The sequence below is a fragment of the Ursus maritimus genome, unplaced genomic scaffold, assembly GCF_017311325.1.
Source record: "Ursus maritimus isolate PB19 unplaced genomic scaffold, ASM1731132v1 scaffold_18, whole genome shotgun sequence".
In the NCBI taxonomy this organism is placed as follows: Eukaryota; Metazoa; Chordata; class Mammalia; order Carnivora; family Ursidae; genus Ursus; species Ursus maritimus.
Window position 1 is genome coordinate 23,036,318 of NW_024424230.1, and position 14,251 is coordinate 23,050,568.

At 39.0% G+C, this 14,251-nt stretch overlaps 1 protein-coding gene and 1 long non-coding RNA gene across 3 annotated transcripts in view; one reads left to right on the plus strand and one right to left on the minus strand.

Moving 5' to 3' along the window:
* Positions 1-3,334: 3,334 nt before the first annotated feature.
* LOC103664284 lies at positions 3,335-10,872 on the plus strand. 2 transcript variants are annotated; one of them, XR_568967.2, is made up of 4 exons: positions 3,335-3,391; positions 6,447-6,549; positions 8,118-8,236; positions 10,493-10,872. It is a non-coding gene; the product is annotated as an uncharacterized LOC103664284 (long non-coding RNA). The 2 variants fall into 2 exon arrangements; XR_005835394.1 differs by lacking the exon at positions 3,335-3,391 and adding an exon at positions 5,272-5,788.
* Positions 10,873-12,773: 1,901 nt separating this feature from the next.
* The window catches only part of ME2 (malic enzyme 2), a 49,997-nt gene continuing 48,519 nt past the window's right edge, over positions 12,774-14,251 (minus strand). The window contains exon 16 of the mRNA XM_040632501.1: positions 12,774-13,660. Coding sequence (XP_040488435.1) covers positions 13,493-13,660 — 168 coding nt within the window. The 3' untranslated portion in view covers positions 12,774-13,492. The remainder of the gene's footprint in view (positions 13,661-14,251) is intronic.

Here is a 14,251-nt window from a genome sequence, read left to right on the forward strand (position 1 = left end):
AATCTTTCTGTCTTTTAATCACTAAGTGTAAACGTTTAAGCCTGGATGCTGTAAGAAAAAGCAGTGTGCCTTGGAATCAGAATTCACAGCGGCATTACTATGATCTCGAGTCTCCGTTCTATTCCACTTTATTTATTTATTTATCCTATTTAGGGATACCCTAAACACAAGCATCGCTGGTGTGTTCTCTTTGGGCACAGCAGAGCCTGCTGGACGCCCGGGCCTGCTCTGTGCAGAAACTGCACGTGGTGATCACCACCAGGACAAAAAACTTGGTTTAAATTCCAACGTAAACAAACAAACAAAAAAGGCTATTTCAAGCTCCTTGATTTTTGCTCGACGTACTTGAGGTGGTCTAAGCATCCAGCAGCTTCATAACAGGAATAGAGGTGCTGTGCCTGTGGGGTTTTTGAAACTACCAGAAGAGAGGGATCAAGAACCATTTTGCCCCACCCTAACTGCTTTGCCCAATAGACCATTACATATTTTACTTTTTGGCTTCTTCAAAGCTTTAATTCAAGTATTAATTGAGCTCCAGTTTTGTGGATTATATTATTTTTGAGGCCAAAAGAATTTTTTAAGTATATCATGGCCCCTGGTTTTAGGAGCATACACTGAGGCTGGAAAAGTATGTATTGGAAAGCCAGCAACTAACCATATGAGGGAACAAATGAGAAGACAAAATGAGTGATAAGAATATAGAAAAGGGGAGCTTAGTGGATATGCAGTTATTTAAGAAAAGGTGGGGCTTGAGCTGGGTCTGGTAGGATGGTTGAGACTTGAATTGGTGTTGCCAAAATGGAACAGTAAGTTGGATTTGGTTACATGGGGTCTGACTTAGCAAAGTATTAAACACCAGAACTTGAACTTTATTTATCCTGACACTTGCTTAGCTCAGAAGGGCCCAGAAAGACACACATCATTCCATAGCTGGGTCTTGATCACAACTTAGCGAGGGGTTGCCCACAGCAGTACTCTCCACAGACTTAAATCCCTCTGGAGCTTCCTGCTTACCCATCAAGGCTTCCTACAACTCCTCTTCTCAAGGTTGTTATATCTTTAGAGAATCATGGATAGAACTTTTTATTTTTAAAACTTTCCATTATATGGGAAATTGTAAACATACACAAAAGTTGAGAAAATGTCTAATGAACCTTTATGTGTAATAATCACTCACCTTCATTAGTAACATCTGGTTCATCTTGTTTCACCTACAACCAAACCCTTCCCTTTTAAAGGCAACAAAAACCTGGATTATTTTAAAGCAAATTCCAGACACACTATCATTTTATCCATAAATACTTCTAATATTTAAGGATCCTTTTTTTGGTAAAGTTTCATCACTGTGTAATGATGGTGGGAAGTTTAGTATATAAATATTAAAGATAAGTATTATTTATTTATTTATTTATTTATTCATTTACTTTTATTTAAGTAGGCTCCATGCCCAGAGTAGAGCCCAATGTGGGGCTTGAACTCATGGCCCTGAGATCAAGACCTGAGCTGAGATCAAGAGTCATTGTCCAACCTACTGAGCTACCCAGGCACCTCAAGATAAGTTTTTTGGTTTTTGTTCTTTGCTTTAAAGATTTGATTTATTTATTTGAGAGAGAGACAGAGAGAGCATGAGTGGGGGGGGAGCAGAGGGAGAGGGAACAGGAGAAGACACCCTGCCGAGTGGGGAGCCAACATGAGATCATGACCTGAGCAGAAGTCAGACTCTTGACTAACTGAGCCACCCAGGTGCCCCAAGATAAATATTTTTTTAAAATATAACCATAATATTATCATAAAAAGACAATAATTCCTTAACATCAAATGTTCATTCATTGTTTAAATTTTCCTGATCATCTCGTAACTTTCTGAGGCTCATTTGTTCAAGTCAGAAAATAAAAATATACAATAAAAACATTAAAAATCTCTTTTAAAAAACTTAACTACAATGTTATTGTCTCACCTGATGATTTGTTAAAATACCCAGTTACTTATGAATATCCTCTAATAACTCTTCAGTGTTCAAATTTCGCTAGTTATTCCCAAAGAGTCTCATATGTCAGTGGTTTGCTTGAATCAGTATTCCAAAAAGGTTTACATTGCATTTAGTATAAGTTTCTAAAGTTTCTTGTGAACTTTAAAAAAAAGATTTTATTTATTTATTTATTTATTTATTTATTTATTTATTTATTTTAGAGAGAGAGAGAGCACACAAGTAGGGGGAGGAGCGGGGGGGGGGTAGAGAAAGAATCTCAAGCAGACTCTGCACTGAGCACAGAGCCCAACACGCAGCTCAGTCTCACGACCCTGACATCATGACCTGAGCCGAAACCAAGAGTCAGATGCTTAACCAACTGAACATCCCAGGTGCCCCTCCTTTAAACTTCAATAGTTTCTTTTCCCTCTCCTTTCTTCTTGTAATTTATTTGTGGAAGAAACTGGGTCACTTGTCCTTTATGATTTCCCAAATTCTGGACTGGGCTGATTGCATCTCCATAGTTTTGTTTGTTTATTTATTTATTTATTTATTTATTTATTATTTTTAAAGATTTTATTTATTTATTTGACAGAGAGAGAGACAGCCAGCGAGAGAGGAAACACAAGCAGAGGGGGAGTGGGAGAGGAAGAAGCAGACTCCCAGCGGAAGAGCCCGACGTGGGGCTTGACCCCAGAACTCCAGGATCACGCTGTGAACCAAAGGCAGATGCCTAACGACTGAGCCACCCAGGCGCCCCTCCATGGTATCATTTAACATGTTTCTCTGTCTCTTGCATTTCCTACCACATGCGAAATAGATCTAGAGGCTTGTTCTAAGCCTTTTTAGCGGACCGAGCTAATAAATATATATTTTTTAAAGTGAAATAAGTCATGAATTCATACTGATTTTTTCAATTCAAGTGTAAGATTATAGAGTTTTTACTTAATTTCTTTAATTGTATACTGATGTCACTTATATAAAAAATCTTGGGTCCTAATGACATTAACATAATTTGATTTAGCTCTGGTAAAGGAACTCCAGCCAACTACTGGATATATCACACTAGGTATGTACAGTCAAAAAACTATTTTCAGATTTCTTAAGAATTATTTTTTTCCATGTTGTTATGCCACCAACCTGATACACAATTAGATTCTTTTATTTATTTTCCATTTTTAGATATTTTTAATTTTTTTTAATTTTTTTTATTTTTTATTTTTTTAAGATTTTATTTATTTATCATTTATTTGACAGGGAGAGAGACAGCCAGCGAGAGAGGGACCACAAGCAGGGGAGTGGGTGAGGAAGAAGCAGTCTCCCAGCGGAGGAGCCTGATGCAGGGCTCGATCCCAGAACTCTGGGATCAAGCACTGAGCCGAAGGCAGATGCTTAACGGCTGCGCCACCCAGGCGCCCCTAGGTACTTCTTTTTAAAAATTTGTTTTAAATTATGTAAATTACTTACATGGGTTCCAAAGTCAAAATTATATTCAGAAAAGTATTACTTCCTTCCCTTCATAGGTGACACTTTATTAAAATCAGTTTTGGAGGAACTTCCAATATGACAGCATGAAGTGCTCTATGGACCCTATCCCCAGAAAAACTGGTTAAAATGATTAAAAAAAAAAAAAACAACCAAAAAAACAGTCATTTAAAGTCTCTGGAAATGGTCCTAAGGAATTTAGCAAATGAAGAAACATTTTTTCAAAAACTTTACCAAAATTCAGTAGGAACAGTGAAAGTTTATAGTGTTTGAACTGAGACCTGCTTGCCTCCTTTCCCCTCGCTAATCAGTGAGATGGAACTTCCACTCTAGACTGGTGCAACCAATAACACAGGTCTCCCTCTCCTCCCAGTTCTCCGTCAGAGAGCTGTCTTCTAGCAAGGGCTAGCCCAGCAGTGTTTCTCATGCTGCCCACAGCTACTGGTTGGTGAGGCTAAATTCCAGACAAGTGTTGCTAAGAGGTGAGATGGAGGCTTTAGTTTAGGCACGGCCTAGGGAGAATACTAGGACCCTGATTGCCTTGCCCTGGCTCATAAAGTGGTGGTTCCATGCAGGGAGAGGCCAGCCAAAAAGACCTGAGGTCTCTGACCCACTCAAGTGCCCAGCTCCTAAATTGGTGGTGTCCCTAAATGAGTACATGCCATTGTCTCCAGCTTCACAGATTTGGCTCAGAGATTTTGCCTAAAGGGAGAAGCAGACCGAAAATGTACGTTTTAATCTCTTCCAACATGTTGGCTTCACTTGCAATGGACTGTGGAGACCCCAAGCTTGAGGGCACTCTTAAAATGAATGGAGATGACAGTGAAAGGGAGATTGGTAGAGTCATTAGACATACAGGCTAAATTGTCAGCAGCTAGTTTTCCTAAGGAGGGGCAGTGGGCACAAGACAAATGGCAGGAGCTTACCTGAGGTCAAGAAAAATTCAAACAATGACCTGAGAAATCCCTACAATATTAGGGATAATAACTCTTTATGATGTAAGATGCAAATATTTTCCAAATTTGTCATCTGTCTTTTTACATTGCTTAACAACGTGAACTTCTGAGTCCAAAGACAGTTCGAGTCTTGATTTTACCCCTTTGTATTTGGGTGACCTTGGTCAGGTTATTTAACTTTCCTGAGCCTCTGTTTTTCCCTTGGTGAAATGAGAATAATAATTGCTCTCCTTGCCTCAAACTTTTGTTATAAAGACTAAATGGTGTTTGTTGAAAATGGCTTGTAAAGTGTTATTCAAATATGAGTCATTCCCAAGTGATACCTAGCACATCTAATAATATAATTTATACAGGTAGGAGAAACCTGGCTTCTCTTTTCTCTTCCATTCTCTGCTTAGAGGTAACCTAGATGTGATATAATAGTGGTTTTCTCAAGTCAGTAAACGAACTGACCTATCATTACATCTACAGTTGTAACTGACTCGGAATTAAGGGGAAGGATAATGACTCTAATCACAAATTAGTAAAAGTGGTGGGTAAGTTTCAGAGCCAACAAAGGGATAACATGGCCGACTCCATGACTTTATTTTTCTCATTCAACTTACATTCAGAAACTTTTGTTGATCATTCCATTATTTGAAATCGGTCACTGCTGAAACCTATATAGAGAAAGAGCCCTGAACTGGGTGAGGAAGAGATTTTGAGACTATACAAAATAAACAAAAAACATGACCCAGCCCTTGATTTGCTCAAAGTACTGTTGGACGGGCTAATATTTACATACTTATAAGTAGCTGACATCGTAACTTGATGTCAATCAGAATTCTTGGTTATAAGCATAGAAATCAATTTTGGCTAATTTAAATTGCAGATTGAAAGGAGATTAGAGAGCCCACAGAACTGACAGAAAACATGAACTAATGGAGAAAGCACAGCCAAGGTCTTGCCTCAGTGCCTTCTTAGGGCACCGCCATTGACGAACCACCACTTGAAACTGGCCACTGTTTTCGGCAGCCACGAAGTAGGGAGATGGAAGATTTCCCCCCACTAGCTTTGGCTTCCACAGAGGAAAGGAGCACATTCTACCCCCTGCAACACTATACCCCGTGGGGAGGTGATAAGTGCAATGGAGAAAAATAGGGAGGAGAGAGAATGCTGGGGAGTTCGGGTTGCAAACTTTAAAAGGGTGAGTTAGAGAAAACCTCACTGAGAAGTGACATCTGAGCAAAGACCTAAAGAGGGTGAAGAAGCAAGCAGCGGGGACACTGGGACTGTCCCTGCAGAGAGTGCCGCAGATGCCGAGTCCTGTCTGGAGTTTGCCTGGCGTGCTCAAGACAAGTAGTGCCGAGAGAGAGCGAAAGAGCAGGGAGAGCAGCAGGTGAGGTCAGAGAAGTAGGTGGTGGTGGTGGTGGGCGATCATGTAGTTGCTTTTGTGGCACTATAAGGACGTTGGCTCAGCCAGTTAGGGTTTTGAACAGAGGAGTGACTTGCTCCATTTTATGTTGAAGAGGGTCACTCTGGCTGCTCTGCCGAGAATAGACTGTAGGTGGCCGGGGTGGGGAGACCAGGGAGGAAGGCATTGCAGTCACGCAGGTGACCGTGACTGTGGATGGGTCTAGGGAGTCAGCAGGAGAGATGCTAAGAAGTGGCCACGTTCTGAAGATACTTGAAGATACCCACAAGAATTGCTGATGGGTTTGATGGGAGGTGTGAGAGAAAGGGATGGAGTCAAGGATAACTCTGCGGCTTTTGACTGGAGACATTTCTGTAAACCGGGAGACCAGAAGAGAAGGGTGGGGAGGAAGCACCGACGTTCAGAGCAGCCCTGTCTGATGCTGATGCTCTCGGAGATGGTTCCCATTCCACAGGAGAATGCAAGGCCTAGCTGTGAGTTCCCGGCTCCGGCGAGGCCGGCTGATTGTATCAGGCCAGCTTCTGGAGCTCCTGCCTCTGCCTTTCTCAAGGAACCGGGGGAGATGGGGAAAGGGGAGCTTGAGGACATTCTCTTCTGACTGTTCTATTTTTCTGTGAAACAGGAAACAAGACTGTCTGCCGAAGTGGGGATGCAGGAGGATGTCCGAGGTCTGATGCAGGGAAGGCGTCAGTCACTGGATGCCCGTAGTGCCAGCAGCGTTACAGGTTTTCTTGAAGTTCGTGATGACTGAGTGAGACCGGCAGCAGCCACATTCTGCTGCGTGCGCTGTGCTCAGTGCGGGTGGTTGAGTCCTCTATACAGCATCAGATGCAAGAGGGCTGAATCCTGGCTTTGCTGGTGATCTTAAGGGCTCTGCACCTCACATTCTGCAAAACGGGGGACGTATTAGCACCTACACCTCAGAAAGTTGTCGTGAAGGTGAAATGAGTAAATAGATATCAGGTACTGAGAACAGTGCCTGGCTTGAAGCAAGCACTCGGTAGGTATTAGCCGTTATACCATTTTATCCCTTTACCAGCCCTTACCAACATACCACCTTTCCTGACTTAGTGTTCTAACATTCCGGTCTTGGAATGTGTACGTGGTGGGGAGAAGGGCTGAGGAATAGTTCCTTTACTGCTATGATTAAACTAAATGAGGAGAGACATAAAGTAGGCCGCCGAACAAAAGGAAAGGAAAAGATAACGAGCGTGAGTAGTGCCCCACGAGTGAATCTCAGTCTAACCACAGAGCACTCCCAAGGGTGCTGGCTGGGGGAGGGTAAAGGATTGAGGTAATACTGAGTTTTAAAAGTGCCGTCTATACAGCAGCCTCTAAAAACAAGGTCCTAACACATTTTTTATGCATGGGAAATTTTACTAAGAAAATGTACACATCTCATTATAATTTATATAAAACAAAAGAGAAAAAACAATTCACATCATTATGGAGCATTTAGGCAGATTCCTGGAACCATCTGTAATAAGTTGATCTGGTATAATCCACTCTACTCAAGGCATCCCCCCCATTTTTATTTTAAAGATTTTATTGATTTATTTGACAGAGAGAGAGACAGCCAGTGAGAGAAGGAACACAAGCAGGGGGAGGGGAGGGGAAGAAGCAGGCTCCCAGCAGAGCAGGCAGCCCGATGCAGGGCTCCATCCCAGGACCCTGGGATCATGCCCCAAGCCAAAGGCAGAAGCCCAACGACTGAGCCACCCAGGCGCCCCCAGTGCATTCCCCTTTAAACTGGTGTTCCCATAAGCAATTACCACATGTTTATTCCGTCCTTTTATCTTAAATGCACAGGTGAGAAAGGCTAAGCAATGTGTAGTTTCCTCGAAGTTAATACTTAATGCTTGGGATGTTATCAAAAGGAACACAATATCAATTGCAAAAATATGATTTTAATTTCAGTTAATTTTATTTTATTTTTTTAATTTTTTAAAAAGATTTTATTTATTTATTTGACAGAGAGAGAGACAGCCAGCAAGAGAGGGAACACAAGCAGGGGGAGTGGGAGAGGAAGCAGGCCCCTAGCAGAGGAGCCTGATGCGGGGCTCAATCCCAGAACACCGGGATCATGCCCTGAGCCAAAGGCAGACGCTTAATGACTAAGCCACCCAGGCGCCCCAATTTCAGTTAATTTTAAAGGCCATTAGGCAAAGTATATTAAACATTAGACAAAAATGTTACTTTGCCAAATAGCTAAAATAAGTCTCAGAAAGTCTTTATTCCACACATACATTTTATATTTCTTTTTAACTGTTCTCATATTTTTTTTTTTAAAAAGTAAGGTCCACGTCCAACTTGGAACTTGAACGCACAGCCCGAGATCAAGAGTTGCATGCTGTACCAGCGAGCCAGCCAGGCACCCCAGCTGTTCTTACTTTTTAATGGAGGAAGTTATATGTATGTATATAATACAATAGCTATCATTGTATCAGAATATCATTGTATCAGGATAGGGAGATAGATCTTACAATTCACATTGACATTGGCAGAGTCACAAATTGTATAAGCATTATTGAAACTGGTTTGCACAGAAGTGATAGCAAGAAAGATTACCAAATCTAAAGATGTTCGTGAACTGTCTATTGAGAGAATCTTTGATGTAACTTACCAAATTCAAAACCAAATCTTTTACGTTTACATCCAGTACTTAAAATGCTGAAGACTAACGAATAAAACAGGTTTATAATGTATTTGAGTTATAAATGGGAACAAAGTAAAAATAAGTAAACTGCTAAAACACATTTTAAAAAAAGACCTAAGCCTAATCTCATAATAGGTGAAGAGTTTTCATTTGAAATAACAATTCTTTATTTAAGATCCAGATAAAATCACCTGTCACGGAGGCCCTTTTTCCTTGAGAAGGGCTGAGGTTAGGAGCCCTGGCTTTGCTACTCACCAGCCGAGATCTTGGGCAAGGCATTTAAACTCTCTGTGCCTGTGGTCTTCTCTGTAAAACAGGTGCAGTGACAGGAAGGGATTTGAGAATTAATTATGCTGATGCTTGTTAGATACTTAGAACAAGGCCTGGTGCTATCCATAAAATTTACTTTAGTGTTGTTTGCTAACTGTACATACCTAGTATGTTAGTGACAATTCAGTGACTCTGTAGGAATCAGTGATTTACTAGAACAGACACTTAAAATTAGGAAAGGGAAAATAATTTTTCTAGGACATAAAAGGACATACTGAAAACCGGGGAATAGATACCCACAAATTTTCCCTTAGTCATACAACTTTAAAAAGTGTTCTGAATGTAGGGATAACTTCCCAAAGATAGAAGTGGCAAATAAGCTTGTATTTGGAAAAAAAAAAAAACAAACAAGATTAGTCATATGTAAAAGTGTTTATTGGTAAAAAACCTGTTACATAAATATACGAACCATCCAAAGTCATCTGACTTAATTTGTATATTTTACACAACCAAACTATGAACACATTTCTATATAATATCATCTCATGTCAATTTTCTCTTTGAGAGGCACAATTTTTCTTTTCTAAAAAAAGGAAATAATTGTTACTTTAAAATCTAATCCCCAGTTTACCTGAGAAGCCCCTGGCAATAATTATGTAATAAGTAAGAGTCATGTCCTAATTAGGCCCTGTTGAATTTATTAAAAATTTGAAACAAAGCATTAGGCTTTTTCTCTGCTCATATTAAAACATCCTCATTTCAGATGAGGGGGAAGTTGTCTGTAGTCAAATTATCTTGAATATTTTAAATATTAAGTGTTACTTCATTTAGCTTGGCTGTAGAGGGTTTATTTCATTTTAACATTTTAGATGCACATCGAAGTGCAAGCCACACATCATTTAGGAACCAAAGTAGATAATGAATCTGTGTTTTCTATAAAGTCAGCAGTGTGCCTGCACCTGAACATACGTGGTCTTGTTTTGAATGGAAACATGTTGATGCTGTTTCATTATTTACGACAGTTCCTTTATATGGAATCCCAGTAGAGAGCTTTGATAGCTACATGAATGTTCTTAAGTGTTATTTATGCTCGGCAGAACTGATTCCATTTTGGTGAGTCCAACAGAACCCTGGAACTGTTCAAGAATATAAAGTTCTCTTTGAGGGAACTGAATGGGCTTGGGAAGAAAGCTACAGAACATCCGGATGAAGGCAAGGCTTTCCCACTCCCCTAGCCCCTTTGGACTTCCTCAGTTATCTGAAAGCAGTAAATAATGCCCCTTAATAATTATGCTTTGATCTTCATTCATTAGCAACTCCTTTGCAAAGGAGAATGCAGAATTTTATTTCTCCAGAAGCTGGTAATTTTAGAAAAAGAAAAGACAAAGGATAGGGGAAGTCAAATTAAAAGACAATAGAGAAGAAACGACTATCCATTTGATAGCTAACCTTTTCAAAAATGAAAATTGGTTGCTAGGTTTTACTTAATAAGTGAATTTAAAAACTATACTTGAGAACTGAACAGTATTCTAGTTATGTCTTTTCAGAGAAATCTGTTTAAAAGTTCTGTATTTTTGTCCCTACAAACATCCCATAAAAACTAGACATAACAAAAACAGATGAAACCAATTCCACGTAAGAACATAATTTCAGTTTTCTTTTTCATACGAAGTATGTACTCTATGAGCACTAAACAAACTGCTCGGCACAGTCAGTACTCAATGTCTTCTCTGCACCAGCAGCCTGGACATCACCCGGGAGCTGATAAGAAACACAGAATCTCAGGCCCTACCCCAGACCCACTGCATCATGAGGAGTAATCAGCTCTCCAGATGATTCGGATGTCCACTTTCAGGCAGCGAATGAGAGGCAGGGGAAGTGTGTGTCAGAGTCGCCTGGGAACCTGCTGAAAATACACCTGCCAGCGCTCTGCCCCTGGTGGTCCAGGAGGCAGGGGTGGGGGGGTGGGGGGGGTGGTAGGCAGAGGCATATGCATTTTAAAGAAGCTTCAGGGTGATTCTGAAGCAACTTCCTGGTTAAGAAACCATCCTTTAAAAAAAGATTTTAACCAAAATCTGTAACATGTTCACCACGTTAAAGTCAATAAAGCTTACCCCCACAACTCACCCAGTCTCTTTCACAGCATGGGTGCTGGTGCCAGATGAGAACATGTGTTCTCACTTTTCCCTATTAAGTAATTTCTGACAGAATTCTTACAAAATTTCTTCTCTATTCAAAAGAATGAAAATGATTCTCCATTGCTGTTTTTAAAAATAATTATCTTCTTGCTCGGTAAAAGTTTCCATAGAAGATCTGAATGTTTGTTTCTTTTCCAATCTGATGCCATAATGCCACCAACTCCTTCCCACCATGCTGGTAGCCCCTGCCTGTATTCTTGAATTTTTTCTTCAGTTTACATCCAATAGTTGTTACTTGGTTGGTAAAATACTGGTTGGTAAATAGCACATGTGAATAGGTGGCTTTTAATAAACATACATTATATATATATATTTATATATATATATATTCTAAAATATTTATTATGTATCTCATATAGTATATGTGTAAATATATCCTATTTCTCCAGATAAGTATGTATTCATTAAAAGCCATCTATTCTCATGTGTTATTTACCAATCAGTATATTACAGGTTTTATATATATATATATGATTTCTGTCTTATTTAAATAAGGAGGCTATATGCCAGTTGGCTTTGTTTTTTCCTTAAAATATAATTTCCATAAAGACTGTACTAGACATACTTACTAAGCAAACATTTTAGTAAAATTACATTAACTCAGCATATGGTCCTGCCTTCAGTAAGCACTAAGCAAAAAACAGGATTTGTAATTATACTTGTAACGTTAAACTCAAATCAAGAGTATTTTTGGGGGTGATTTTGTTTTGACGAAGGTTACATGAAAAACATAAACCTTTCATTTTTAATTTAAAGAAGCAAATAGTGATCTGATTGCTTATTTTATAAAACAGATTTATATAACAGATTTCTGACTTTACTCATCTGTTAAATTAATCAATTGCATTTTAAAATACTCCAAACAGCAGTGCCATTTCAAGCATTCTTAAAATGTTAAATTATATTCAAATTAGTATGACTCAATCTCTAACTGTACATAGAAGGACATATGAACGTACAAATGATGCCCTTTTTCCCTACAGAATATCACATCTAACATACCAAGGACTGTGGAGAGAAATACCAAATAACGTGTACCCTTACATGTAGGTATGAATAACTTTTTGTAGTTAATCTTCTCAAATGAGCACTTAAATTTTGTTCCTTCAAAGCAATTATGTTAGGCACATATAAAGTAATACTACTAACTCTCCAGATGCAATAGTCACTTCAGAAAACTGGTCTCACTAGCCAATAGTTACCCATTTTACTGGGATTAAAAATGGCATTTCCTGGTCTGTACACCTACCTCACTCATGCCCACTTAGCTCTAATTTTGGTGGTTTCAAAAAATTAAATCCATTTTCAGTGGAAAGAGTTGTCACTAATGGTATTCAAAGGAATGTATCATAAAGACATTCCAGGGGCGCCTGGGTGGCTCAGTCGTTAAGCGTCTGCCTTCGGCTCAGGGCGTGATCCCAGCATTCTGGGATCGAGCCCCACATCGGGCTCCCTGCTCCGCTAGGAGCCTGCTTCTTCCTCTCCCACTCCCTCTGCTTGTGTTCCCTCTCTCGCTGGCTGTCTCTATCTCTGTCGAATAAATAAATAAAATCTTAAAAAAAAAAAAAAAAGACATTTCAAAATTATCCAAATAATAAAGAGCACCACTATTAGAACAGGGGGTGTAGCCTTTCCAGTTAAATATGCTTCATTCAAATATGAAACAGGACTAATTTGTTAAAAGTCACATGATGTCAGTTATAATTTATGCATTATATCCCTTCCTTTGAATCATCTAGAAATAAATAAAATGAAAATAGATGTTTTTCATAATAAGCAAACCTAAATTTCTAGTTGGGCAATAAAATCGCATTAATTGAAGCAATCAAATTTAAGATATTACCTTTATTAAATAAAAAAGTTACACTATGATTTTTATACACTGTTGAAAACAATGACTATTTTGTTTATTTCTCTAAAGACAGCAGTACTTCCCATTTCTCTCTCATGATGTTATAGTTAAGCCTCAATTTAGGTCCAGAATATAAACAAGGTAGATTTTTTGCATGTCTCTAGATTTATCAACTGCAAAGGAATTTCAGAGCATGAAGATAAAATGAGGCTGAAATAAAAGAACTTTTAGATACTGACAGCTTGTCCTTATAATCTGGTTAAATTTGGTTTAAAATTCTATACTCATATCCACAGAAGTAAACTTCTATTTTAGTAACCCTAAAAGTAAGCTGGGGAGAGATTATTAGTGTAATAGTACATAGCAAATACTTTGGCAAGCATGAACAACAGCACAAGGTGAAGACATTTACAAATACACTTGTAACATCTCTTTGATGTGGTAGGAGTTAACAAATCAGAAGAAAAGGATTATGGTTATTTGACCGCAGGGTGCTGGTGGGCATTCACAAAGTAGCCAACACATTGATCCTCAATGGAAGTACAGATTCATGAAAAAAAGAAGTCAAGCAAAGCAGTGGGGGAGAATAAAACACAGAAAAAAACCATAAATTTGAGAACATTATCTCTTTTTGTCTGAAAAAGAAGGGAGGTTCCCTGAAGCATGGAAAGTATTTTTCAGTGGATGTCCTTCTATTCCGTTATCAGGGGAGGGCTTAATGCCGATTCTGGCCAGTCATACACATCCGGCAGCAGGGAATCATATTCACTTCGCCATATTCTTTCTCTAATGTATTTGGCCTTGTCCTCAGGTTCTGGGTATCGGAAAGCCATTTTGTTAGCATACAGGTATTCTGTAACCTGAAAAATAAGTAAGATTACTGTGTAGGCTCTGAGTATTAATCTGAGAGGAAAAGTACTATTAAAACACAAAGAAATGAATTTAGAAGAATGACGTTTTTCTTTTTTCAAAATAAAAAATAACATTACTTTGACTCATTTCAAAACATTTGGAAACTATTAAAAACTTGAAAGATGAAATAAAAATAATCTGCAATCTTACCGTAAATTTTATGTGTTTTAAAGTCACCGCCCCCCATTATTGGCATTTCCTTAATACTTCAATCTAACAAACAATTTTAAGCTCTGCTTTGTGTGAGCCAAGGAGCCCTACATGGGTGACCTGCCTACCCATGTCCTTCCCCCACTTTCAAATACCATGTAAGAGAGTCTACTTCCTACCCACAGCTGACTGGACTGAAGTGAAAACCTAACCTAATGTAAGCCAGGTGTTTTTGCTCTAGAATTTGGATTAAGAGACACAGAAATTATTATAAATCAGGTGTTGGACACTAGAACTATAAGGTCAAGTAAAGTTAGGGCTAGGACCTACACATGCCAACTCACCACCTGCATCATGGAGTACCCGGCATGTTCCACGTGCTTTACATG